General features: G+C 35.0%; 1 protein-coding gene across 1 annotated transcript in view; it reads right to left on the bottom strand.

The window, feature by feature from the left end:
• The window catches only part of ZRANB3 (zinc finger RANBP2-type containing 3), a 303,113-nt gene that overhangs the window by 131,081 nt on the left and 146,868 nt on the right, over positions 1 to 25,164 (bottom strand). Inside the window, exons 4-6 of the mRNA XM_035008146.1 lie at positions 18,162 to 18,340; positions 6,137 to 6,368; positions 2,388 to 2,473 (exon numbers count right to left, since the gene is read on the bottom strand). Of these exons, the coding sequence (XP_034864037.1) occupies positions 2,388 to 2,473; positions 6,137 to 6,368; positions 18,162 to 18,340 (497 nt within the window). The remainder of the gene's footprint in view (positions 1 to 2,387; positions 2,474 to 6,136; positions 6,369 to 18,161; positions 18,341 to 25,164) is intronic.

The raw sequence follows: 25,164 nt of genomic DNA, 5'->3' as shown, positions 1-25,164 counted from the left end.
ACTTACATATGGAACCTAAAAAACAAAATAAATGAACAAACAAACAAACTAAACATACTCTTAAACGCAGGGAACAAACTGGTAGTTGCCAGAGGGGAGTGGAGGTGGGTAGCTGGGTAAAATAGGTAAAAGGGATTAGGAGGTACAATCTTCCAGTTATAGAATAAATAAAACATGGAGATGAAAAGTACAGTACATGGAATAAATTCAGTAACATTGTAATAATGTTGTATGGTGACAGATGGTCACTATACTTACCATGGTGAGCACTGAGTAATGTACAGAATTGTCAAATAACTATGTTGTACACCTGAAATTAATTTATCATTATACGTCAACTATACTTCAATAATTTAAAAATTATTAAATATTATAAAAGGATGGGTGCTGAATTTTGTCAAATTACATCTCAGCATATATGGAGATGATATAATGAAGTTTTCCCTTTTCATTAGTAACATGACTATATTAATACATTTTCTAATATTAAACAATACTTGCTGATATGAATTCCATTTGCATCTGATTAACATATTAGGTCTTTTCATGAGTTTCTCGTTTATAATAATATTGAAGATTTCTACATTTATAATCTTAAGTAAAAAAAGGTCCTTTTTTTTTCTGTATGATATTGTCTAATTTTGCTGTCAGTGAAATGCCTTCATACAAACAATCTGGAAGGACTCCTTCTATCTCTGTGCTCTACAGCCCTTTAAAAAGTATCAAAACACACTAGGGTTACTTTAAAAACTTGTAGAAAGGATAAAGGAAAACATACACACACACACACACACACGCACGCACTGGGGAAATAATGTGAGGGACTCATATCACAAAGAGCTGATTTCTATAATATATAAAGATTTCCAATATATCGATAAGAAAAAAAACAGCCAGTAAGTTTAGTAGGATGAAGGGCAAAGAACATAAACAGAAATTAGCGGGAAAAAAAGTATAAATGTCTCTTACATGCATAAAAAAAATGCTCAACTGCATTTAATAACATAAGAAGGGAACAGTCAGAAGACATTGGCAAAATAAAATAATATCTGAACAGGTTGGAAAAGTGTGGGGAAAGAGACAATCTTATTGCTGGTGGGAATATAAACTAGTATAATGTTGGTAGAGCAGTCTGCAACAATCTAAAAAATATAAAAATACACATGCCCTTTTGTACCAGCAATTCCAATTCTATAAATTTATCCGACAGATTTAGTCCTGTGTGTGTGACATGAAATATTAAAATAACTCATAATTATTGAGTGCTCGCTGCGTGCCACTGACTATTCAAGCCCTTTATAAATATTAGCTAATGTAAGTCTCCTAATATCTCTCTGAGATAGGAATAATTTTCTCTTTTTACAGCTGAATATATGAAGGTATGGGGAGGTAGAATAACTTTCGTAAAATGAAACGTGGTAAGTACTGGATATGAATATGAAAGACAGATGGTCTAGCTCTAGTTTTCCATGCTTTTTGCCAATATCATGTACTGCCTCTCAAAACGTGCAAGGATATTCATTGTGGTATTGTATGCAACAGCTATGTACCACAAACAGACGTCTATTGGTAGTAGACTAAATAAATTATAGTGCATGCAAATAGTGGAATACATGCAGCATTTAAAAATAAAAAAAGAACATCAAAGCTCTTTTAGGAACTGATATGGAAGGATCTCTAATAGATATTAGGTGAAGAGAGCAAACTACAGAACAGTGTGTACCTAATATTACTATATATGTAGAAATAGAATGAAACAATATTATACACACATAATCACATATGGTTTTTCATGCATGGAGTATCTCCAGAAAGATACACAATTAATTGCCAACATTGGTTACCTGTGAAGGAAAATGGCTGGCTGGGAGACATGAGTGGAATGGGAACTTACTTTTCAATTTTGTACATTGTGCACATTTATCCGGTCAATACAGATAAATAATTTCAAAAACAAAATGGAAGGTAAAAAATAAAAGAAAAAAAATGCCATTATCTACTTCTTTTATTTATTTTATGTATAGGTCTTTCACACAAGATTTTTTTTTTTAATTTTTAAAAAAGATTTATTTATTTATTTATTTGAGAGGGAAAAGAGAGAGCATGAGCCCAGGTGGAGGTGCAGAGGGAGAGGGAGAAGCAGGCTCCCCATGGAGCAGGAAGCCTGATGCTGGGCTTGATCCCAGGACCCTGAGATCATGACCTGAGCCGAAGGCAGATGCTTAAACGACTGAGCCACCCAGGCACCCCACAAGATTTTACCTGAAGAAATTATTCCATGGCTACCACAAGTTTGAAAAGCACTGGAACAAAGAATGACTAATAAAACCTTAATGTTCACAGTAAATATGCAAGAATTAAAATTTATAGAAACTAGTTTGTCATACCTGATATGTGCATTACAGTATCTTTTGGCATACTCCGTCCATGTTCCAAATTTTTGTGGAAAGAGAGCTTCAATCTGCATGAAAAGCTGTAACAATACAAGTGTTCTCAATATGTTGCAACATTTTCAAGTAAATATTATTACTATGATAAATCTAGTTAAAAAAATAGTGGAGTAAAAAAGAAAATCCACCTCTTCTTTCTCAGCCTCCTCCTTTTCTTCCATCCACCCATCTCTGCCATCCTATTCTTCAGGGGTAACTGCTACACTTTTCTCTAAAATACATTTACATATTTTGTATGCCTATATAGGGATATGTATATATTCTCTTTTATTCACATGAAGATGCTATTATACATATAAAACCAGGATTCTGTCCCCTAAAACATGTCTTAGACATCATTAGAGTACATATATATCTATTTTTACTTCGTTTTAAAAATTATCTAAGCAATGGTATTACTATAATAAAGTACCATTTAAAGGCTCATAGCATCCATTATCATGTAGAAGTACTGTAAAATATTTAAACAGTCTCCTAATCATGGACCTATGCTCTTTCTAGCTTTTATACAATTATGTAAGTTAATAACTTCAGGTAAGTCTATGTGTGTGTATGTGTGCTTATATGTATGTAGGTGTAAGTAGAATATCTACATCTCATCTATCAATCATTTATCTATTTATCCATCTATCCATCCACCTACCCACCCACCCGCCAATTAGTATTTCCATTAGATGAGTCTGTAGGATATATTTTTAGAAATGAAATAGGTGTGTTTAAGATATATGCTTTTTGAAGTTTGATGGATATTACTGTGTTCCACTGTAAAAAGCAAGTCCCATAAGTAGTATCATGAAATCTTTTCATTTTTATAACTTTGATACGCTGCACATAGTGGTGTCTCATTGTTATTTTAGTATACATTTTTAAAACAGCTACTTTAGTTAGAAATAATTCATATACCACTTCCATTATTCACACTTTTAAAGTGTACAATTCAGTGGCTCTTAGTATATTCACAAAATGCCTCAATCACCACTATCTAATTCTTAAATATTTTTATCACTATAGACAGGAACGCCATACCCATTACTAGTCATTTCCCATTCTCTCCCTCAATCCTGGCAACCACTAATCTGATTCCTATTTCCATTACTTCGCCTTTCTGGATATTTCACATAAACAGAATCATACAATATGTAGCCTCTGTGTCCGACTTCATTCACTTAGCATAATGCTTTCAAGGTTCATCCATGTTGTAGAATGTATCAGTATTTCATTCCTTTTTATGGCTGCATTTTCATTATCCATTCATCAGTTATGGACACTGACTTCTTACTATTTTTTGGATATTATAAATACTACTACTATGAACATCTGTATACAGTTTTTTTGTGTGTGTGAACATATGTTTTCAGTTTTTTGTGTGTAAACTTAAAAAATGGAATTGCTACATCTTATGGTAATTCTATTTTTAACTTTCTAAGTAATTGCCAGTGTGTTATCCAAGGATTGAAATTTATAGCTGTATATGTCTCCATTAAAAAAGAAAAAAGATCTCATGGGGCACCTGAGTGGCTCAGTCAGTTAAGCGTCTGCCTTCGGCTCAGGTCATGATCCCAGGGTACTGGGATTGAGCCCCATGTCAAGCTCTCTGCTCAGCGGGGAGCCTGCTTCTCCCTCTCCCTTGCCCCTTCACTTGCTAGTGCTCTCTCTCTCTGTCAAATAAATAAATAAAATCTTAAAAAAAAAAGATCTCAAATCAATAATCTAACTTTCCACCTTAAGACATTGGGAAAGAAGGAGTACACAAAACGCAAAACAGACAGAAGGAGTAACATAATAAAGACTAGAATAGAAATAAACAACATAGAGATTGGAAAAACAACAGAAAAAATAATCAATGAAACCAAATATTGGTTTTGATAAGAACAAGAAAATTGACAAAATTTTAGCTCACATTAACCAAATTAAAAAAGAGAGAAAAGACTCAAGTTACTAAAATCACAAATAAAGGAGGGAACATTACTATCAACCTCACAGAAACACAAAGGATTATAAGGGAATATTATGAACAACTGTATGCTAGTATCTTAGATACCTTAGAAAAAATGGGAAAATTCCTATAAAGATACGTATCAAAATTGCTCAAGAAGAAATATACAATTGAATAGACATAATATTCAGTGAAGAGACTGAATGATTAATTTAAAAACTATCCACAAAGAAAAACTCAGGCCCAGATGGGTTCACCACTAAGTTCTACCAAACATTTAAAAAGAAGTAAAGCAATGTTTCACAAACTCCTCTTAGAAACAGAAAAGGAGAGAATACTTCCCACCTCATTCTATGAAACCACTACTGCTTTGACACCAAAACCAAAGATACAACGATAAAACTACAGATCACTATTTTTGTGAACATACACACAAAAATCATCAACAAAATAGAGCAAATTGAATCCAGGAACAAATAAAAAGGATGACATCCAGTCAAGAGAGATTTATCATGGAACGTAAAGTTGGTTTAACATCTGAAAATCAATGAACATAATACACTCTTACCAATAGCTGTCTCCCAAGCCTGGCTTACTAATCAGTAATAAAAGTGGCTACTCTATGTTGAGTGCTTACCATGTGCCAGGGCACATAGCAAGATACTTTCAAACCAGTATTTCCTTTAATTTTTAAACCCTACAAGACAAAAAGTACATTTTTTTTCTGTGACTCAGTGTTCATTATAGACTTATAGACTCCTAAGAATTTCAACTGTCGGGCGCCTGGGTGGCTCAGTTGGATAAGTGACTGCCTTCGGCTCAGGTCATGATCCTGGAGTCCCTGGATCAAGTCCCGCATCGGGCTCCCTGCTCAGCGAGGAGCCTGCTTCTCCCTCTAACCCTCCCCCCTCTCATGTACTCTCTCTCTCTCTCTCATTCTCGCTCTCTCAAATAAATAAATCATTAAAAAAAAAAAAAAAGAATTTCAACTGTCATTTCTTCCTCCCAACCCTTTACTCCATACTCTACATAGCTCTTAAGAGTGGTAAAGCTAAATGGGGGTATCAAACAAATGCCTTATTTCTCCATGCAAGTAGTTATTCTACCTGATCTGAACAGAAGTTCAGATACCTATACCTTCCCAGACCACGAATCTTTTTTTTTTTTTTTTAACATTTATTTATTTATTTTAGAGAGAGAGTGCAAGTAGGGATAACAGCAGAGTGAGAGGGAGAGAGGGAGAATCTCGGGTAAACTCTGTGCTCAGTGTGGAGCCTTAAGCAGGGCTCATCCCACGACCCCGAAATCATGATCTGAGCCAAAACCAAGAGGCTGACGCTCAACTGACTGAGCCACCCAGGCGCCCCCAAAACATGTATGTTGAAGTACAAGAGAAACAGGAAGAAGTTCTGTAAGGCAATTCAAAAGATACAAAATAGATTAAACTCCAATCTTAAATTATATCCTTATAATGTCAAACAAACTGGATAAATGAAGACTAAAACCATATAAGAATCATAAGAAAACAAATGTGATGAATATTACAAATGTATACTAAATATGAAAACCTTATACTGAAAGTAAAAACTATTTTTTAATATACATGTACAAGCACAGGTAAGGTTCACATGTAAACAGAGAAAAGAGTCATATAAAAGATATATTTAATCATTAATAGCCATCTAGAAATTCCCAATGATTATTTTTGGTGAAAGATTTTTTTTAAGCCAAAATTTAAGGATTTTAATACCTCTTCAGGCCTTCCCAAAGCTGGAGTTCCTGTAAGAAGAATGGCTCGTTTGGCTTTCTGTACTATTGGCAATAAAATCTTGCTGCGGGTTGCATTCCTGGACTTCATGTAGTGTGATTCATCCACTATAACTACGTTGAATTTCTGATTATTCAATGCATCTACCAAAGTCTCTGCATCTGTGGTTAAAAGACCATAACCCAGAACTGTCACTTTGCTGGTTGATATTCTCCTAGAAAAGAAAAAAAAATCCATGTAATTTCAAAATATTTCAGTAACCAAGTTATCATAAACAACACAACTCTTCGGAAGAAGGAAAATAAGAGGAAAAATAAAAGGGATGGTATTACATTGCTAAAACTCAATTTCTCTTAAGATTTTAGTTTTCAGGTATGATTAAGCAGAATCCAAAATTTAAAGGATAACTAAAACCAAATATTTGGTTAAATGGTCTTTGGGAGAGTTTGACAACCACCAAGCCACATTTTACTAGGATAAGGACATTACTCTCTAAGAATATTTATTTCCAGGCATCTAGAATCATGGATAAAGTGGATACACAAATATTAACTGAGTATTCATTGAAGCCTTCCCACAAAGAGGACAGCAGTATTTTTCAAGCCAGGTGCTATTGGAATTTTGAAGACAATACTTAGTATTGCAGGGCTGTCCAGTGTACTGCAAGGCATTTCATATTCCTGGACTGTCACATTAAAGGCCAGCAGAGTGCTTGAAATTGTGACAACAAAAATTCACTCGCTGACGGGTGATCCAAAGCATGGGAAAGAGGAGAGGAGGATACAACTTTATGCAGACAAACACTGGCCTAAAGAGATTGTTCATATTTTGAACTACTTAATTATTCACACATCTATAGTATTCTTTACTATGTTGTAATGAAATTATTCATGTACATATTTATCTCCCTTGCTACCTCATAAAACTGATGAGGACAAAGAATGTATCTTATTCATCTTTGTATATATAGTGATAGGCTCCTAACCAGTTTGTAGAATGAAATAACTGGACAAATAAATGCATTAATAATAAAACACATTACTTTTGCATTTTCTGTATCACCAGTAAAAATATACAGGATAGAGTCAATCTTCTGCAGTTCCCTAACCTCTAAGAGAAATGGCAGAGCTCCTAAATAGCACAACACAACGATACAACAATTTCATTTAAAAATTTTTTTCAATTTATTTTTAAAATTTTAATTCCAGTGTAGTTAACAACAGTGTTATATTAGTTTCAGGTATATAATATAGTGATTCAACAATTCCATATATTACCCAGTAACCATCAAGGTAAGATTACCCTTAATCCCATTCACCTCTTTCATTCATTCACCCCACCCACCTCCCCTCTGATAAGCATCTATTTGTTCTCTACAGATAGGAGTCTGTTTCTTGGTTTGTCTCTTTTCTGCTTGTTCATTTGTTTTGTTTCTTAAATACCACATACAAGTGAGATCATATGATATTTGTCTTTCTCTGATTGGCTTATTTCACTTAGTATTATACTCTATAACACTGCAGGTTGTGTAAATGGCAAGATTTCATTCTTTTTTATGGCTGAATAGTATCCCATTTTGTATATACCACATCTTCTTCATCCATTCATCTGTCAATGGACACTTGGGCTGATTCCATAATTTGGGTATTGTATATAATGCTGCAAAAAAATAGGAGTGCATATATCCTTTGGAATTAGTGTTTTCACATTCTTAGGGGAATACCCAGTAGTGTGATCATATGACAGTTCTTTTTTTTTTTTTTTAATTTAAATTCAACTTAGTTAACATATAGTATAGTATTGGTTTCAGGAATAGAATTTATTGATTCATCACTTACATATAACACCCAAGTGCCCTCTTTAATGCCCATCACCCATTTAGCACATTCTCCCAGACACCTCCCCTCCCTCAACCCTTAGTTTCTTGTCTATAGTTAAGTCTCTTATGGTTTGCTCCCTCCCTGTTATCTTATTTTATTTTTCCTTTCCTTCCTCTGTGTTCATCTGTATTGTTTCTTAAATTCCACATGAGTGAAATCATACAGTATTTTTCTTTCTCTGACTGACTTATTTCGCTTACCATAATATACTCTAGTTCCATCCACGTTGTCGCAAATGGCAAGATTTCATTCTTTTAGATTGCCAAGTAATAGTCCATAGTTTATGTATACCACATCCTCTTTATCCATTCATCAGTCAATGGACATTTGGGCTCTTTCCATATTTTGCCTATTCTTTTTTTTTTTTTTTGACAGAGAGAGAGCGAGAGAGAGAGAGCAGGAACACAAGCAGGGGGAGTGGGAGAGGGAGAAGCAGGCTTCCCACTGAGCAGAGAGCCCAACGTGGGGCTGGATCCCAGGACCCTGGGATCATGACCTGAGCCAAAGGCAGACGCTTAACGACTGAGCCACCCAGGCACCCCATAATTTGGCTATTCTTGATAGTGCTATTATAAAGTTGGGGGGCATGTGCCTCTTTCAATCAGCATTTTCGTACCCTTTGGATAAATACCTAGTAGCGCAATTGCTGGGTTGTAGGGTTATTCTGTTTTAACTTTTTGAGGAACCTCCATACTGTTTTCCAGAATGGCTGCACCAGTTTGCATTCCCACCAACAGTACAAAAGGTTCCCCTTTCTCCGCAACCTCGCCAAGATCTGTTGTTTCCTGAGTTGTTCATTTTAGCCATTCTGACAGGTGTGAAGTGGTATCTCATTGTGGTTTTGATTTGTATTTCCCTGATGATAAGTGATGTTGAGCATTTTTTTATATGTCTATTAGCCATCTGGATGTTTTCTTTGGAAAAGTGTATTCATGTCTTCTGCCCAATGCTTAACTGACCATTATTTGTCTTTTGGGGTATTAAGTTTGATAAGTTCTTTATAGATTTTGGATACTAGCCCTTTATCTGATATATCATTTGCAAATACCTTTTTCCATTCCATCAGTTGCCTTTTAGTTTTGTTGATTTTTTCCTTTGCCGTGCAGAAGCTTTTATTCCTTTGCTGTGCAGAAGATACTTATTTATTTATAACACCGGCTGAACCAGTACTATACTGAACAACAGTGGTGAGGATGGACATCCCTGTTGTGTTCCTGATCTTAGGAGAAAAGCTCTCAGTTTTTCCCCACTAAGGATGATACTACCTGTGGGTCTTTTGTATATGGCCTTTATGATCTGGAGGTATGTTCTTTCTATCCTTACTCTTTTGAGGATTTTCATTAAGAACGGATGCTATGTTGGGTCGCCTGGGTGGCTCAGTCGTTAAGCGTCTGCCTTCGGCTCAGGTCATGATCCCAGGGTCCTGGGATCGAGCCCCGCATTGGGCTCCCTGCTCGGCAGGAACCCTGCTTCTCCCTCTCCCACTCCTCCTGCTTGTGTTCCCTCTCTCGCTGTGTCTCTGTCAAATAAATAAATAAAATCTTAAAAAAAAAAAAAAAAGAAAGGATGCTATGTTTTGTCAAATGCTTTCTCTGCATCTATTGAGAAGACATATTGTCTTACTCTTCATTAATATAATCATGTTGATTAATTTGTGGATATTGAACTATCCCTGCAGCCTAGAAATAAATCATACTTGATTATGGTGAATAATCCTTTTAATGTACTGTTGGATTCAATTAGCTAGTCTCCTGTTGAGAATTTTTGCATCCATTCTCATCAAGGATACTGGTCTGTGATTCTCCTTTTTAGTGGGGTCTTTGTCTTATTTTGAAATCAAGGTGATGCTGGCCTCATTTAATGAGTTTGGAAGTTTTCCCTCCATTTCTATTTTTTGGAACAGCTTCAGAAGAATAGGAATTAATTCTTTAAATGTTTGGTAGAATTCCTCAGGGAAGCCATTCAACTTTGGACTCTTGTTTGTTGGGAGATTTTTGATTACTGATTCAATTTCTTTCCTGGTTATGGGTCTATTCAATTTTTCTATTTTTTCCTGTTTCAGTGTTGGTAGTTTATATGTTTAGAAACATAATGGAATGTGTCCATTTCTTGCAGATTGCTCAATTTTTTGGCATATAATTGCTCATACTATTCTCTTACAATTGTATTTCTGCAGTGTGGTTGTGATCTCTCCTCTTTCATTCATGTTTTTATTTATTTGGGTCCTTCCTCTTTTCTTTTTGGATAAATCTAGGTAGGTGTTTCTCAATTTTATTAATTCTTTCAAAGAACCAGCTTCTAGTTTCATCGATCTGTTCTACTGTTTGTTTTTTTTTTATTTCTATATCATTTATTTATGTTCTAATCTTAATTACTTCCCTTCTTTTGTTGGTTTTAGGTATTATTTGCTTGTCTTTTTCCATCTCCTTTAGGTGTAAGGTTAGGTTTTGTATTTGAGGCTTTTCTTGCTTCTTGAGGAAGACCTTCCCTCTTAGGACTGCCTTTGCTATATCCCAAAGGTTTTGGACTGTTGTGTTTTCATTTTAATTTGCTTCCATGTATTTTTTAATTTCTTCTTTAATTTCCTGGTTAACTCATTCATTCTTTAGTAGGATGTTCTTTAACCTCCATGTATTTGTGGTCTTTCCAAATTTTTACTTGTTGTAAGCTTCATAGCATTGTGGTCTAATATATGCATGGTATGATCTCAGTTTTTTTGTACCCACTAAGGCCTGAGTTGTGACCCAGCATGTAATCTATTCTGGAGAATGATCCATGTGCACTCAAAAACAATGTGTATTCTGCTGCTTTAGGATGAAATGCTCCGAATATGTCTGTTAAGTCCATCTGGTCCAGTGTGTCATTCAAAGCCCTTGTTTACTTGTTGATCTTCTGCTTAGACCATCTGTCTGTTGCTGTGAGTGGGGTGTTAAAGTCCATTATTAATGGGGCACCTGGATGGCTCTGTTGGTTAAGTGGCTGCCTTCGGCTCAGGTCACAATCTCCGGACTGAGATTGAGCCCCACGTTGGTTGGATTCCCTGCTCAGTGGGGAGTCTGCTTCTCCCTCTCTCTCTGCTGTTCCCCTTGCTTGTGTGCTCTCTCTTTTAAATAAATAAAATCTTTAACAAAAATAATCCCCTATTATTATTGTATTATCAATGAGTTTAAGTTTGTTATTAACTGATTTATAGAATTGGCTGCTCCCAAGTTGGGGGCAAAAATATTTACAATTGTTAGATCTTCTTGTTGGATAGACCCCTTTATTATGAAGTGTCCTTCTTCATCTCTTGTTACAGACATTGGTTTAAAATCTAGTTTGTCTGATATAAGCATGGCTACTCCAGCTTTATTTTGATGTTCATTAGTATGATAGATGGTTGTCCATCCCCTCACTTTCCATCTGGAGGTGTCTTTGGGTCTAAAACGAGTCTCTTGTAAGCAGCATATCAATGGGTCCTGTTTTTTTTAACCACTCTGATACCCTGTGTCTTTTGACTGGAGCATTGAGTCCATTTACATTCAGAGTAGTTACTGAGAGATATGGATTTACTGCCATCATATTACCAGTAAAGTTCCTGTTCCTGTGGATTGTGTCTGTTCCTTTCTAGTCTTTGTTGCTTTTCATCTGTCCTTCCTGCTCAAAGTGTCCCCTTTAGTATTTCTTGCAGAACTGGTTTAGTGTTCATGAACTCCTTTGGTTTTGCTTGTCTTAGAAACTCTATTTCCTTCTATTCTGAATGACAGCCATGCTGGATAAAGTATTCTCATCTTCATATTTTTCTCATTTAGTATGTTGAATATATGATAACACTCCTTTCTGGCCTGCCAAGTTTCTGTGGACAGGTCTGCTGCTACCTACCCTTGTAGGTTAAGGACCTTTTGTCCATAGCTGCTTTCAGAATTCTCTATCTTTGAATTTTGCAAGCTGCACTATGATATATCTTGGTGTTTACCTGTTTTTACTGACTTGGAGGGTAGCTCTCTGTGTCTCTTAGACTTGAATGCCTGTTTCCTTTCCCAGACTAGGGAAGTTCTCAACTATAATTTGTTCCAATAAACCTTCTGCCCCCTTTTCCTGCTCTTCTTTTTCTGGGACCCCTATGGTACGGATATGATTGTGCTTTGTGGAGTCACTGAGTTCTCTAAGTCTCAATTCATGATCTAATAGTTTTATTTCCCTCTTTTTTTCATTATTTACCACAATTTTATCTTCTCTATCACCTATTCAATCCTTTGCTTCTTCCATCCTCATTGTGAGTACATCTAGTCAGTTTTGAATCTCAGTTGTAGCATTTTTTATTTCGGCCTGACTAGTTTTTAGGTGTTTTATAGCTACAGCCAGGGTTTCTCTGGTGTCTTCTATGTTTCTTTCATGCCCAGCTAGTATTCTCATGACTGTTCTAAATTCTTATTCAGATATATTGCTTATATCTGTTTTGATCAAATCCCTGCTTGTGATTTCTTTTTGATATTTCTTTTGGGGAGAATTCCTCCATCTTGTCATTTAGGTTTCTGTATTTTGCATATTATGAAAACTTGTTAAGTTTCCTGCTCCTGAGAGTAATACTATATTAAGAAGGGGTCACACACTGTCCAGGGCCTGGCATGTCAGGAAATGTTTCTGGCGTATGCTGTGTGTGCTGTGCTGTTGTGCTTTGGCTGCTCATTCCCACAGATCAGTCCTCTACAGAGTTCCTCCTTGCTTGCAGTGGGGAGTGTTTGGACCTTTAACTAGGTGTGCTTTGATTTATTTGTTAAGATAAGCCAGATTTAAAAACGGGGGGGCGCCTGGGTGGCTCAGTTGGCTGGGAGTCCGACTCTTAGTTTTGGCTCAGGTCATGATTTCAGGGTTGAGGAATCAAGCCCCGTGTTGGGCTCCCTGCTCAGCAGGGGACTTGCTTGGGTTTCACTCCCTCTGCCCCTCCCCCTGTTTGCACACACTCTTTCTAAAATAAATAAGTAAATCTTTAAAAAAAAAGCCTGATCCAAAAAAATGAGAAAAGGAAACAAACCAATAAACTATAAGCCTGATACCAAAGAAAAAAGAAAAAAAAAATAAGATAAAAGAAAGAAAATATAAAAAATTTAAAAATTAAAATGAAAAACTAAGGAAAAAATAAAAATAAATAAAAAAAGAAAGCCTGGTCTTATTTCCACCACAACTGAAGCTGACATTTTGGAGCACTTTGGTGTTGAGTTGTATAAGTTCTTTATTTTTTTTGGATTCTATTCCTTAATCACACAGGTCATTTGCAAATGTCTTCCCATTCAGTAGGCTGCCTTTAGATTTACTGATGCTCTCCTTAACTGTGCAGAAGCGTTTTATTTTGATGTAATCCCAACAGTTTATTTTTGCTATTTTTCCCTTGCCTCAGGAGACATATCCAGAAAAAAGTTGCTACAGCTGATGCAGAGAAATTATTGCCCGTGCTCTCTTGGAGGATTTTTATGGTTTCGGGTCTCATGTTTAGGTCCTTAATCCATTTTGAGTTTATTTTTGTGTATGATGTAAGAAAGTAGTCCAGTTTCAGGGTGCCTGGGTGGCTCAGTAAGCTAAGCATCTGCCTTCAGCTCAGGTCATGATCCCAGAGTTCTGGGATCGAGTCCCGCATCAGGCTCCTTGCTCAGTGGGGACCCTACTTCTCCCTCTGCCTGCTGCTCCCCCTGCTTATGCTCTCTTTCTCTGTCAAATAAATAAATAAAATTAAAAAAAAATTTTTTTAAAAAGAAAGTAGTCCAATTTCATTCTTTTGCATGTTGCTGTCCGGTTTTCTCAACATAATTTGTTGAAGATACTGTCTTTTTCCCATTGCATATTCTTGCCTCCTTTGTCAAAGATTAATTGATCATATAATTATGGGTTTATTTCTGGGTTTTCTATTCTGTTACATTGATTGATGTGTGTCAATTTTTGTGCCAGTACCATACCGTTTTGATTACTACAGCTTTGTATTATAACTTGAAGTCTGGAATTATGATGCCTCCAGTTTTGTTTTGTTTTTTTCAAGATTGCTCTGGCTATTCAGGATCTTTTGTGGTTCCAAATAAAATTTAGGATTGTTTATTCCAGTTCTCTTAAAAATGCGGTTGGTATTTTGATAGGGATTGCATTTATTGTATAGATTGCTTTGGGTAGTAAAGACATTTTAACAATATTTGTTCTTCCAATCCATGAGCAGAGAATGTCTTTCCATTTCTTTGTGTTGTCCTCAATTTCTTCCATCAACGTTTTATAGTTTTCAGAGTACAGGTCTTTCACCTCTTTGGTTAAGTTTATTTCTAGGTTCTTACTATTTTTGGTGCAACTATAAATGGGATCGTTTTCTTGATTTCTCTTTCTGCTGCTTCATTATTAGTGTACAGACATGCAATAGATTTCTGTACATTTTGTGTCTTGTGATATTACTGAATTCATTTATCAGTTCTAGTAGTTTTTTGGTGGAGTCTTTATAGTTTTATATATAGCATATCATGTCATCTGCAAATAGTGAAAGTTTTACTTCTTCCTTTCCAATTTGGATGCCTTTTTGTCTGTTTGCTGTGGCTAGGACTTTCTGTACTATGTTGAATAAAAAAGTGAGAATGGATATCCCTGTCTTGTTCCCAATCTTAGGGAAAAGCTCTCAGTTTTCCCCATTAATGATGATGTTAGCTGTGGGTTTCTCATATAAGAACTTTATTATGTTGAGGTATGTTCTCTCTAAACTTACTTTGTTGAGGGTTTTATCATGAATGAATCTTGTAGTTGTCAAATGCTTTTCTGCATCTATTAAAATGATCATATGGTTCTTATCTGTTCTCTTAGTGATGTGATGTAATGTAACATATGTTGACTGATTTATGAATACTAAACCATCCCTGCATTCTGGAAATAAATCCCAATGGATCCTGGTGAATGATTTAAAAAAAATATATTGTTGGATTTACTTTGCTAGTATTTTTTTTTTTTTTTTTTAGGATTTTGCATCTATGTGCATAAGGGATATTGGCATGTAGTTCTCTTTTGGTGGTCTTTTTTCTGGTCTTGGTATCATGGCAATGGTGACCTAATAGAATCATTTGGAAGTTTTCCTTACTTTTCTGTTTTCTGGAATAGTTTGAGAAGAATAGGTATTAATGCTTCTTTAAATGTTTGGGAGAGGGGTTCCTGGGTGGCTCAGTGGTTAAGTGTCCAACTCCTGATTTCGGCTTGGGTTGTGATCTCAGGGTTGTGGGATCAGGCCCCATGTTGGACTTCACACTGAGCATCAAGCCTGCTTGGTATTCTTTCCCTCCCTCTCCCTCTGTCCCTCCACCGCTCTGCCCCCAGCTTGCATACTCTCTCTCAAATAAATAAATAAATCTTAAAAAAAAAAAAAAAAAGAAATGTTTGGTAGAATTCTACTGTGAATTGATCTGCTCCTGGACTTTTGTTTGAGTTTTTGAATACTGATTCAAATACATTGCTGGTAACTGGCCTGTTCAAATTTTCTATAATCTCTTATAATCTTATGTATTTCTGGAGTGTTGGTTGTTATATCTCCTTTTTCATTTCTGATTTTTTAAATTTAAAACCTCTCTCTTTTTATGAGTCTTTGTTTGTTTTCAAAGTATTATCTCCATTTATTATTTTTTTTCCGAAGAAGAGTTTTTCTTCAGTCTTGAATGTCTTAGCTCCTCACATGGGCTTTGGTGGTGGTCACACACACAGGCTAAATTGGGATGGGGGTGTTCAGTTCTTCTGTGCTTCAGGAGAGTGATTCCTGACTACCTTGCTGTGTATGGTACAACTCACACAGTAATGTAGTTTCACATACAGCTTGGGGAGAACACAGGCATTGAAGATACTCGCTTTGGAAATGTCCCTGACAATGGTAGCCCTCTACTATGTTTTGAGTAACAAATTTCTTAATGGCTTTGTTCTTAGGCACACAACAGGCATAGTTGGTGCAGGGAAGAGTCTGCATGTGGCTGTGGCCCTTTTTGGCACAATTATTCCTTCTTTTCTTGGTCATCTTGGAAGTGAGGACCCAAGAGAGGATGGATCACTGTGTTTTCATTTGCATTTCTCTCTTAGCAATTTTTTATTTCTTCTTTGACTTCTTGGTTGATCCATTTATTATTTAGGAACATGTTATTTAACCTCCATGTATTTGTGTTCTTTCCAGATTATTTGTTGTGGTTGATTTCTAGTTTCATAGTGTTGTGATCAGAAAAGATGCATGGTAGGATCTAGATCTTTTTGAAGTTGTTGAGACTTGTTTTGTGGTCTAATATGGGATCTATTCTGGAGAATGTTACAAAGTGAACTTCAAAAGAATGTGTATTAAGCTGTTTTAGGATGGAATGTTTTGAGTATATCTGTTAAATCCATCTGGTCCAGTGTGTCATTCAAAGCCACTGTTTCCTTGTTGATTTCTGTTTGGATGATCTGTTTATTGACATAAGTGAGGTGTTAAAGACCACTACTATTATTGTACTACTATTGAGTAGTTCCTTTATTTTTGTTAATAAATATTTTATGTATTTGGGTGTTCCCATATCGTGTGCATAATATTAATAATTGCATGTTTTTCTTAATGTCAACTATATTTTAAGCCCTGGGTAAATCTAGCTAATAAAGAGACTTAAAATTTTCTTTTTGTAGTCAAACACTAGGAAAGCTTTCAGAAGAAAAGTGTAGAATAAATATTACTAACTTAGGTATACTGAGAACCATATACAGAAGACAAGGGCTTGAATGTCCACTGAGAACAGTCCATGCATAAGTGGCATATGCCAAAAGGAGTTACATGTATTTTTGGTAAATACATGTTGCCAGATATTGGTATATATCTAAAGTTGTTTCTTAAGCACTTGGAAGACACTGGCTAAGTTTTTCTTTCCCTAAGGTGACATCCTCGAGAAAAGTTATACTCTGGGTTGTAGTACTATCTAACAAATACCAAATGTTATCCAAATAAAAATATTTGCCTCTATTTAATTGTAGAACAATATTTCCTAAAAAATAAAGAAAACTATATGAACTAAATAAAAGATGATAGAAGATACATATTTTAAGAAAATTAAATGTAAATTTTCAGATAAAATATAGCTAACAAAAAGTGGCTATAAATGCCTCGGTTCATTCTACATTCTCTAAATCCTTAAGTCTTAAATTTTATATAGTTTTATTGAAGAAGAAGAAATTTATAATTATTGCCAGCATTTTATTTTGACCATGCAAATACTGTCCAAATGTCCTTAGACCCATAAAAATATATTTTATAGAATTTTAGTTCAAAGGTCAAAAGAGAAAAGGCCTCCAACTATTTTTTCAGGACATTCACAAAGGCCAAAATTATTTCTACAAATAGTCTTTATGTTAACAATCCTAGAGAATACAATACAATAAAATCATAATAAAAAATGTAACTATTAACAGACATTTATTTCAAATATGTATATTGCCTTTTATTTGAGGCTCAGAAAGTGGTAATTTTGAACTTCTGCAAACATGAGAATTTGCAAAATTCACCTAGAAACACAATGTAACAAATTACTAATATTCAAATAGACTGGTTTATCCCAATGGCTAGAAAACATATTTTAAAAACCCAGTAGCTATTTTATGATTTATTTTTGAGGAGATACTTCAAATAATCACAAAGTGAGTATATTCAATATAGAAAATATTAAAATTATAAATGAATATAATAAAGAAAATAAAACTGGTTAATACTAATTTTGAGTTATATATAAAACTTGCATATTAACCAACAACTTGGAAAGCAAAATCTGCCATTGATGCAGACAATAAAAGCTCACAAGGTTCAAGTTAATCATTGAAAAGTTGGGAAATTTAATTTTCAACCCCCAAATCGTCAGCTTTAAGTATATTTAAAGTATATATAAAATAGATATATTACATAAATCTTCAAAAGTATACGTATTTATGTTTAAAAATATATCATAAAGGAATTTAACATCAAATATACTGTTGGGTTTTAGATAAATAATTCATATTTAAAAATGTAAAATAAAATTCTCCACACTATTCTCTTAGTTCTAAATTATGACTTATATACTTTATTCCAAACATCAGTATATACTAAATACATGCAAGGCTTTTTTTTCCCCCTCTAATGATGAAAAAATCATTCTTACCCCACGTCAGTTTTATTCTGAATAACATTGATACCTTCTGGACTCAGCTCTGGGATCCATTTCTCTATTTCTTCCATCCAGGGATATCTCAGAGATGAAGGGACCACTATTAAAAGAGGCCATTCCTCCTTATAGAAGTAAGCAATTGCAATTGCCTGGATTGTCTTTCCTAGACCCATCTAAAATAAAAATAAATTAAAAATACATAAATATATAAGTAAATGCTGAAATATTTTGAATGAAAATATTAATCAAACATTTACTTAAGAGTATTATCATCAAAATAATTTTCTAACGTAAAATCAATTGGATTACATAGTTAATAAAAAGCACAAGATTATGATGACCTTTAAAATTCATTAAGCAAATTATGTTATCTTCTAACCATTTGTGACTGGACTTAGAGACAAAATAACATGTTATTTAAAATATTAGTTATATTGAATTCACATAACTTAATTTTATAAAGATGTATATGACCATTTATAAGTTCATCTCTTAGAGAGCACAAGGGTAAATGACTTACCTATACAACACAATATCATGTTATTTTAAAGCTAGAATAAGCCCTAAATCATGCACATCTTACAAAAGAAATAAGCATACAGTGGTTATATTCTCTATTCAACTTAACATTAATTGAATGCAAAACTAGTGTGAGAGCCCAGGTCTCCGGTGTCTTCCCACTTAATTGTTTTCACACTTATATCATAATGCCCCATTTCTAAGCAGTACCCATTTAAAAAGTAGTTACTAAATCAATGTTTTTATTTTTATTTTTTAAAGATTTTTTATTTATTTATTTGAGAGAGAGAGAATGAGAGAGCACATGAGAGGGGGGAGGGTCAGAGGGAGAAGCAGACTCCCTGCCGAGCAGGGAGCCCGATGCGGGACTCGATCCCGGGACTCCAGGATCATGACCTGAGCCGAAGGCAGTCGCTTAACCAACTGAGCCACCCAGGCACCCTAAATCAATGTTTTTCGTGGTTTTGTTCCTAACAGCCAGAATACGAAGACAACCCAAATGTACTTCAACTGGTACATGGATAAAAACTGGGGTACATCCATGTAATAGAATACTATTTATCAATAAAAAGGGAGCAAACTATTGCTATACACAACACGTTGCATTTTGCTACATGAAAGAAGTCAAACTCAAAAGCAACATACCATATGATTCCATGTTTATGTCATACAGAAAACTCATCAGAGTCGAGGAGTGGGAGGAGGAGAGCAGCATGAGGGAACTTTTGAGATGATGGGGCTGTTTTGTATTTTGATTGTGGTGATAGTTACATGTCTGTACACATGTGTCGACCTATAGAATTGCGCATTTAAAAAGGATGAATTTACCTAAAAGAGTGAATTACACCTCAATAACACTGACTTCTTTAAAAAAAGTAGTTATTAGGGGCGCCTGGGTGGCTCAGTCGTTAAGCGTCTGTCTTCAGCTCAGGTCATGATCCCAGGGTCCTGGGATCGAGCCCCACATTGGGCTCCCTGCTCCGCAGGAAGCCTGCTTCTTCTCCCACTCCCCCTGCTTGTGTTCCCTCTCTCGCTATGTCTCTCTCTGTCAAATAAATAAATAAAATCTTTTTTAAAAAAAAGTAGTTATTATTATGGATATAAGAGAGAGACTAAAAGATGTAAGGACTACTGACTTGATGTTTCAAAGAGAAAAAAGATACAGATACCTAATACAGTTAATTTAAAATGAATTTTAAATGCTGAGCAAAATTAAGAGACAAAAAGGAAATTTGGGATTTTTAGCAAGTCTCCACTAAGAAAATCTTGTTTTATGTATTTTTCATTAAACTACTGCTATTAACAATGACAAAAGTAATCCCAGAATATTCAAGCAAGCTAACATTTATATCAATCACACTCAGAAAGAGAAAACTAGTGTGAATTACTTAGGAAGATGTTCTTTTGATTGGAATAAAGACTGTCAAATGGAGACAAGGTAAATGAAATGTAGTAAGTGACTTTGTTTCTGACCTGGTGTTCAGTAAGTGCTCAGATATTTGAATCCATGAGTGAATTAATGAGTAAATAAAGATCAAGATTGTTAAATTCTGTGCGACAGGCAAAACCCAGGCAGAGAAAAAAACAGGAAGGAATACTGAAAAGATTTTAGTGCAAGAGCAGTATTATTAGCTAACATTTCAAAGTTCTGAGGCAAATCACATTCAAAAATAGAGCCAAAGCAGGGGCGCCTGGATAGCTGGGTGGCTCAGTCAGTTTAGCATCTGGCTCTTGATTATAGCTCAGGTCACGATCTCAGGGTTGTGAGAGTGAGCCCCGAGTTAGGCTCTGTGCTGGGTGTCACGGAGCCTGCTTAAGATCCTTTCTCTCCCTCTGCCCCTCTCCTGCAAAAAAGAAAAAAAAAAAAAAAAAAAGCCAAAGCTAAGTCTAAAACCTTTAATGTATACAAATAACCTAAATGTCCATCAGTGGTTGAGCCGATAAAGAAGTCATGGTATATATATACAATGGAATATTATTTCAGAATAAAGGGAATCCTGCCATTTGCAACAACCTGAATGGAGTGTGAGGACATTATGCTAAGTGAAATAAGCCAGAGAGAGAACGATAGATACTGCATATATCATGTATACATAGAATCTTTGGACAAAAAAGAAAGCAAGCACCAAACTCACAGTAACAGAGAGTAAAAAAGTGGTTGCAGGGGCTAAGGGATAGGGAGAATAGGGAGAGGCTGGTAAAAGGGTACAAACTTTCAGCTGTAAGATAAGGTCTGAGGAACTCATGGACAGCATTGTGACTACAGTTGATAACACAGTGTTGTATGATTGAGGTTTGGTGGGATGGTGGAACTAGGATGTTCTCAACAAAACAAAACAAAATGAAAAACCCAGAAAAGTATAGATATGTGCGATGAGTGATGTGTTAAATGTATAGGGGAAATCCTTTCACATTATATATGTGTGTCAGGTCATCATGATGCATACTTTATAGGTCTTGAAATTTGTTTTTCTGCTATTCCTCAGTAAACCTAAAATTATAAAAAAATACTGGATATGTAAGCTTTTAATATTGAAACAAGATCCATTTGCAGATAAAAATCGTTTCCTATCTAGGGTGTGAAGAATAAAATTCTGGTTAAGTTAGGCAGGGCTTGGTAACTGGGTAACTTAGGAATACAGACACACATACACACACACAGCCTACATACTTTATTACAAAATTAAATCATTTTACAGCCTAATATTCTATATCTCTTTCTAAGGAATAGCATACAACCCCAACCTTTAGGCCTACACAGCCAAATTTAAGATTTATTTGATGGTAGTAGACCTAACCCTAAGAGAAATAAATAACTTTTACATAACTTAGTTTTATAAAACCAAACCTAACCAACATCTGGTATAATGACTGCTATATTTTCTTGTCCTCAAAAGCCCACCAATCCTCATAGCTGAACCCACTTAAACATCACTAGATTCTGAGACCAATATGATTCCAAGGCAGCAGAAATTTATAAATTACAGATGTTTCCTGCCTTGCTTATCCCTAACAACTATGACAAAGGAGCACAATTCCAGGAACTGAGCCATGGTCAATTCTGTGTGTGTAGACCATACCACCAAGTAACTCTGTGCCATAGCTATGGTTACCTGGCTTTGCTTCCTGCAGTGGGTTCATAGATCATTTTCTTAACTTCTATTTCTCTGGAAATAGGGGTCTGTTTGCTACCCTAATTTTCTGGAAAGTAGAAGTCTTTGTGCCTCAGATTCTATTACCGGATCTTTTGCTTGCTGCTCAATTTACTTGGTGCCTGTCTACCTAGAATTTTGTGTATTTCATGTAGTGGGACTAACAGTTATCTCTGTGTTAACCTGCCAGGCACCTTAAATTAAATTTCCTAATATTGTCTGCTACTGATATCAGGGTCACAGGTTTTCAACAGGGATGTGTGGAAACAAAAACTGAAACAATAGGTAGGAAAAAGTTGGGAAAAGAGAAGTTATGGATTGAAAAAAGAGAGGGAACTGACATAAATACAGGAAAGAATAAGAATAATCAAGATGTGCTGAAAAGCTAATTTCATTAAAAGTTTGAATTTATTTTTATTTTCTAGTTCCCTAATCCTGCTTTCTTGTATATTTGCTATATTACACCAAATGAATAAGTTTTTAATTCCAGATGTGTCATTTTTCAGCTCTAAAATTTATATCAGAATCTTTTAAAATATATTTTTAGATTCTTTTTAATAGATTAAATTCTCTATTGAAATTTTTTATCTATTCATTTCTGTTGTCCACCACTTCCTTGGTTCTCTTGAATAAAAAAACACTGTTATTTTAAAATCTCTTTCTGATAACACCAATATCTGATCAACTGTGGACTCTATTGCCTAATTTTCCTTTTGGTACTGTTTCTCAGCATCCCTTATATTTTTAATTGGATTCTAGAAAGTGATTGGTGAAGAAATTATAGAAGTTTTGGATGATATCTTCCCCCAGACAGAAATTAGGTTAAGTTTTCTTTTGGCATACAAATTGAGTAAGAGCAGATACCTCATTCCCTTTAAGTCTTGGTTTAGGCAAGTTTATTTCATATTTGCCCGTATTACTAGGGTATGGCCTTTACTACTAGGGGGTATACTTCTGGAGGTCACCACAAGCCCAAGCAGGGTATTTACCAAGATTTTTCTCCCTTGACAAGGCACAACTCTGATGTATGTCCTCAGCACCACAATAATGCTAAAATCTCTGCCTTGGTCTTTCTCCTCCAACTACAAATTTCTGCTGGGCTTTTTGGAGTCGCATCCTGGGCATGTACACTTGAAGAAATGGCCAATGATGTGAGGGTAATATCTATGCAGATTTCTTGGGTCTTTCTCTCAAGTTACCTTCTCTCTGGGATTTTTCCCTTCATTTCCCAATGGTACAATGCATAGTTTGATAGCTATAGACAGAGTAGTCTCTGATACAAACCAGTTTAAGCAGCCTGTTTCAAATATGTGGCCTATGGCTTTAAGAAGAGAAAGAACTGAAGATACAGTGATCAATCTAGGCAGCTGAAGAAGAATGGAAAGTCAATTTGGGGAGCTATCAGTGTACTATTTCATTAAGTTTAGGAAATTCTAAATATTTTTTATTGTTCCCAGCTATCTTATCACATGATTTCTTAATAACATAAAAAAAATGACTGCCTTTTAAGAACTAAACTAATAAATTTTTTAAAAGTAAGTAAAAATCAAGAAATAAGGAGCCATTTTAAAAAGAAAGAAAGATTCCCAAGCCAATGAGTCTTAAGTATAAGAAATGGAAGGATTAATTTAGCTAAGAAGGTAACGTGTTGAATACAAGAATAAACAATGGGAGCAAAGCAAAGGGTATGATAAAAAGTCTGATTCCATTTTTAATGTTTGAATGCTGACAGCTTTTAAGCCCCATTAGTCCTCCTTACCCTCTTGCTCTAAATCCGGGCAAGCTGATAAGAAATGTGGGCATTACTTCCTTTAGCATCAGAGGGAAATTCAAAACCACAAAACCACAGCCCTTATGTTGAAAACCATGATCTTAGGCCAATTCCATGAACCCAATAAAAAACCAAGTCAGTCTCCTTTCCTTGTTCTCTCATGTATCCTCTTATAGGCACAATTCAGTAGAAAATAAAATCTCATGGAACATCCTTGAATAAAACATGATTCAAACTAAAAGTATATGACTAAAATCTCATGTTCCCATTAAAGAAAGAGTGGATCACATAATACAGGAAAATTGAGTTCTAGATAAAATTTGTAAATAGGAAAATAATTGCTAGGACAATATTTTTACTATATGTATATATATATGAACTTTAAAAAAATGTACTTATATTTCAAGTATTTTCCAAAGAATTAAAATAGCATAACATTCAATTATAAAACCAAAAACACTCTCAAATAATGTGGGTATAAAAAAGTAACTATACTCAATAGGTGGTTCAAAGTCTTTGGCTCTCACTACAAAAGAATTTGTTAAAGTAAAATGGTCCAGTGTTTCAAGATGATTAAGTCTAAATCAACTATTAAGAACCAAAGGCACAGGGGCGCCTGGGTGGCTCAGATGGTTAAGCACCTGCCTTCAGCTCAGGTGATGATCTCCAGGTCCCTGCTCAGCAGGGAATCTGGTTCTCCCTCTTCCTTTGACTCTCCCCACTGCTCCAGCTCTCTCTCTCTCTCTCTCTCAGTCTCAAATGAAGAATAATAATAATAAAAAAAGAACCAAAGGCATAACAACTATCTAGGTACTACATAAGAAGAATTAAATAGAATACTTTAACTTCAAATATACATTTTATCAATGTATTCAAAATAATAAATCACTATTTTATTTAGGAGAATAAATTTGGATTTTCTAAATGTCTTATTCCACAAAATTAGTAAGAGAAATTAAACAATGATCTTAACTGACATACAGAATTTCATTTTCTTTCTTTTTTTTTTTTTTAAGATTTTATTTATTTATTTTGACAGAGAGAGATAGTGAGAGCAGGAACACAAGCAGGGGGAGTGCAGGCTTCCTGCCGAGCAGGGAGCCTGATGTGGGGCTCGATCCCAGGACCCTGGGATCATGACCTGAGCTGAAAATAGAAGCTTAATGAAAAACAGAAGCTTAATGACTGAGCAACCCAGGCAACCCAGAATTTCATTTTCAAATTTTTGTATTGTGATTGCATTTATACAGTAAATGCATAAATCAGAAAATGCCTTCTGATTGAGAATTTTGTTTTGACTAGAAGTTTCCAATTAAAAAAAATTTTTTTTTGGAAGTTTCCGGTTTTAAAGTTATAAGCAATTTGTATTTTTAGGGTAAGGATGTAGGTTCATCTTTAGAGTAGGTGATCAATTTGTTCTAGATGAGATTCCTTTAAAGAAGACTTTTAGATATGCAGACTTTAAATCTTAATGACAGACTGAATTGAGTAAAGAAACCCACATACAGAAATGTCAGACTGAAATCTTATATTCAATTATTTATTACTGTTAAGG

This window comes from Mirounga leonina, unplaced genomic scaffold (genome assembly GCF_011800145.1).
Source record: "Mirounga leonina isolate KUSES-001 unplaced genomic scaffold, KU_Mleo_1.0 Mir_151, whole genome shotgun sequence".
Lineage (NCBI taxonomy): Eukaryota > Metazoa > Chordata > Mammalia > Carnivora > Phocidae > Mirounga > Mirounga leonina.
This window is presented reverse-complemented; position numbering and strand designations above follow the sequence as displayed.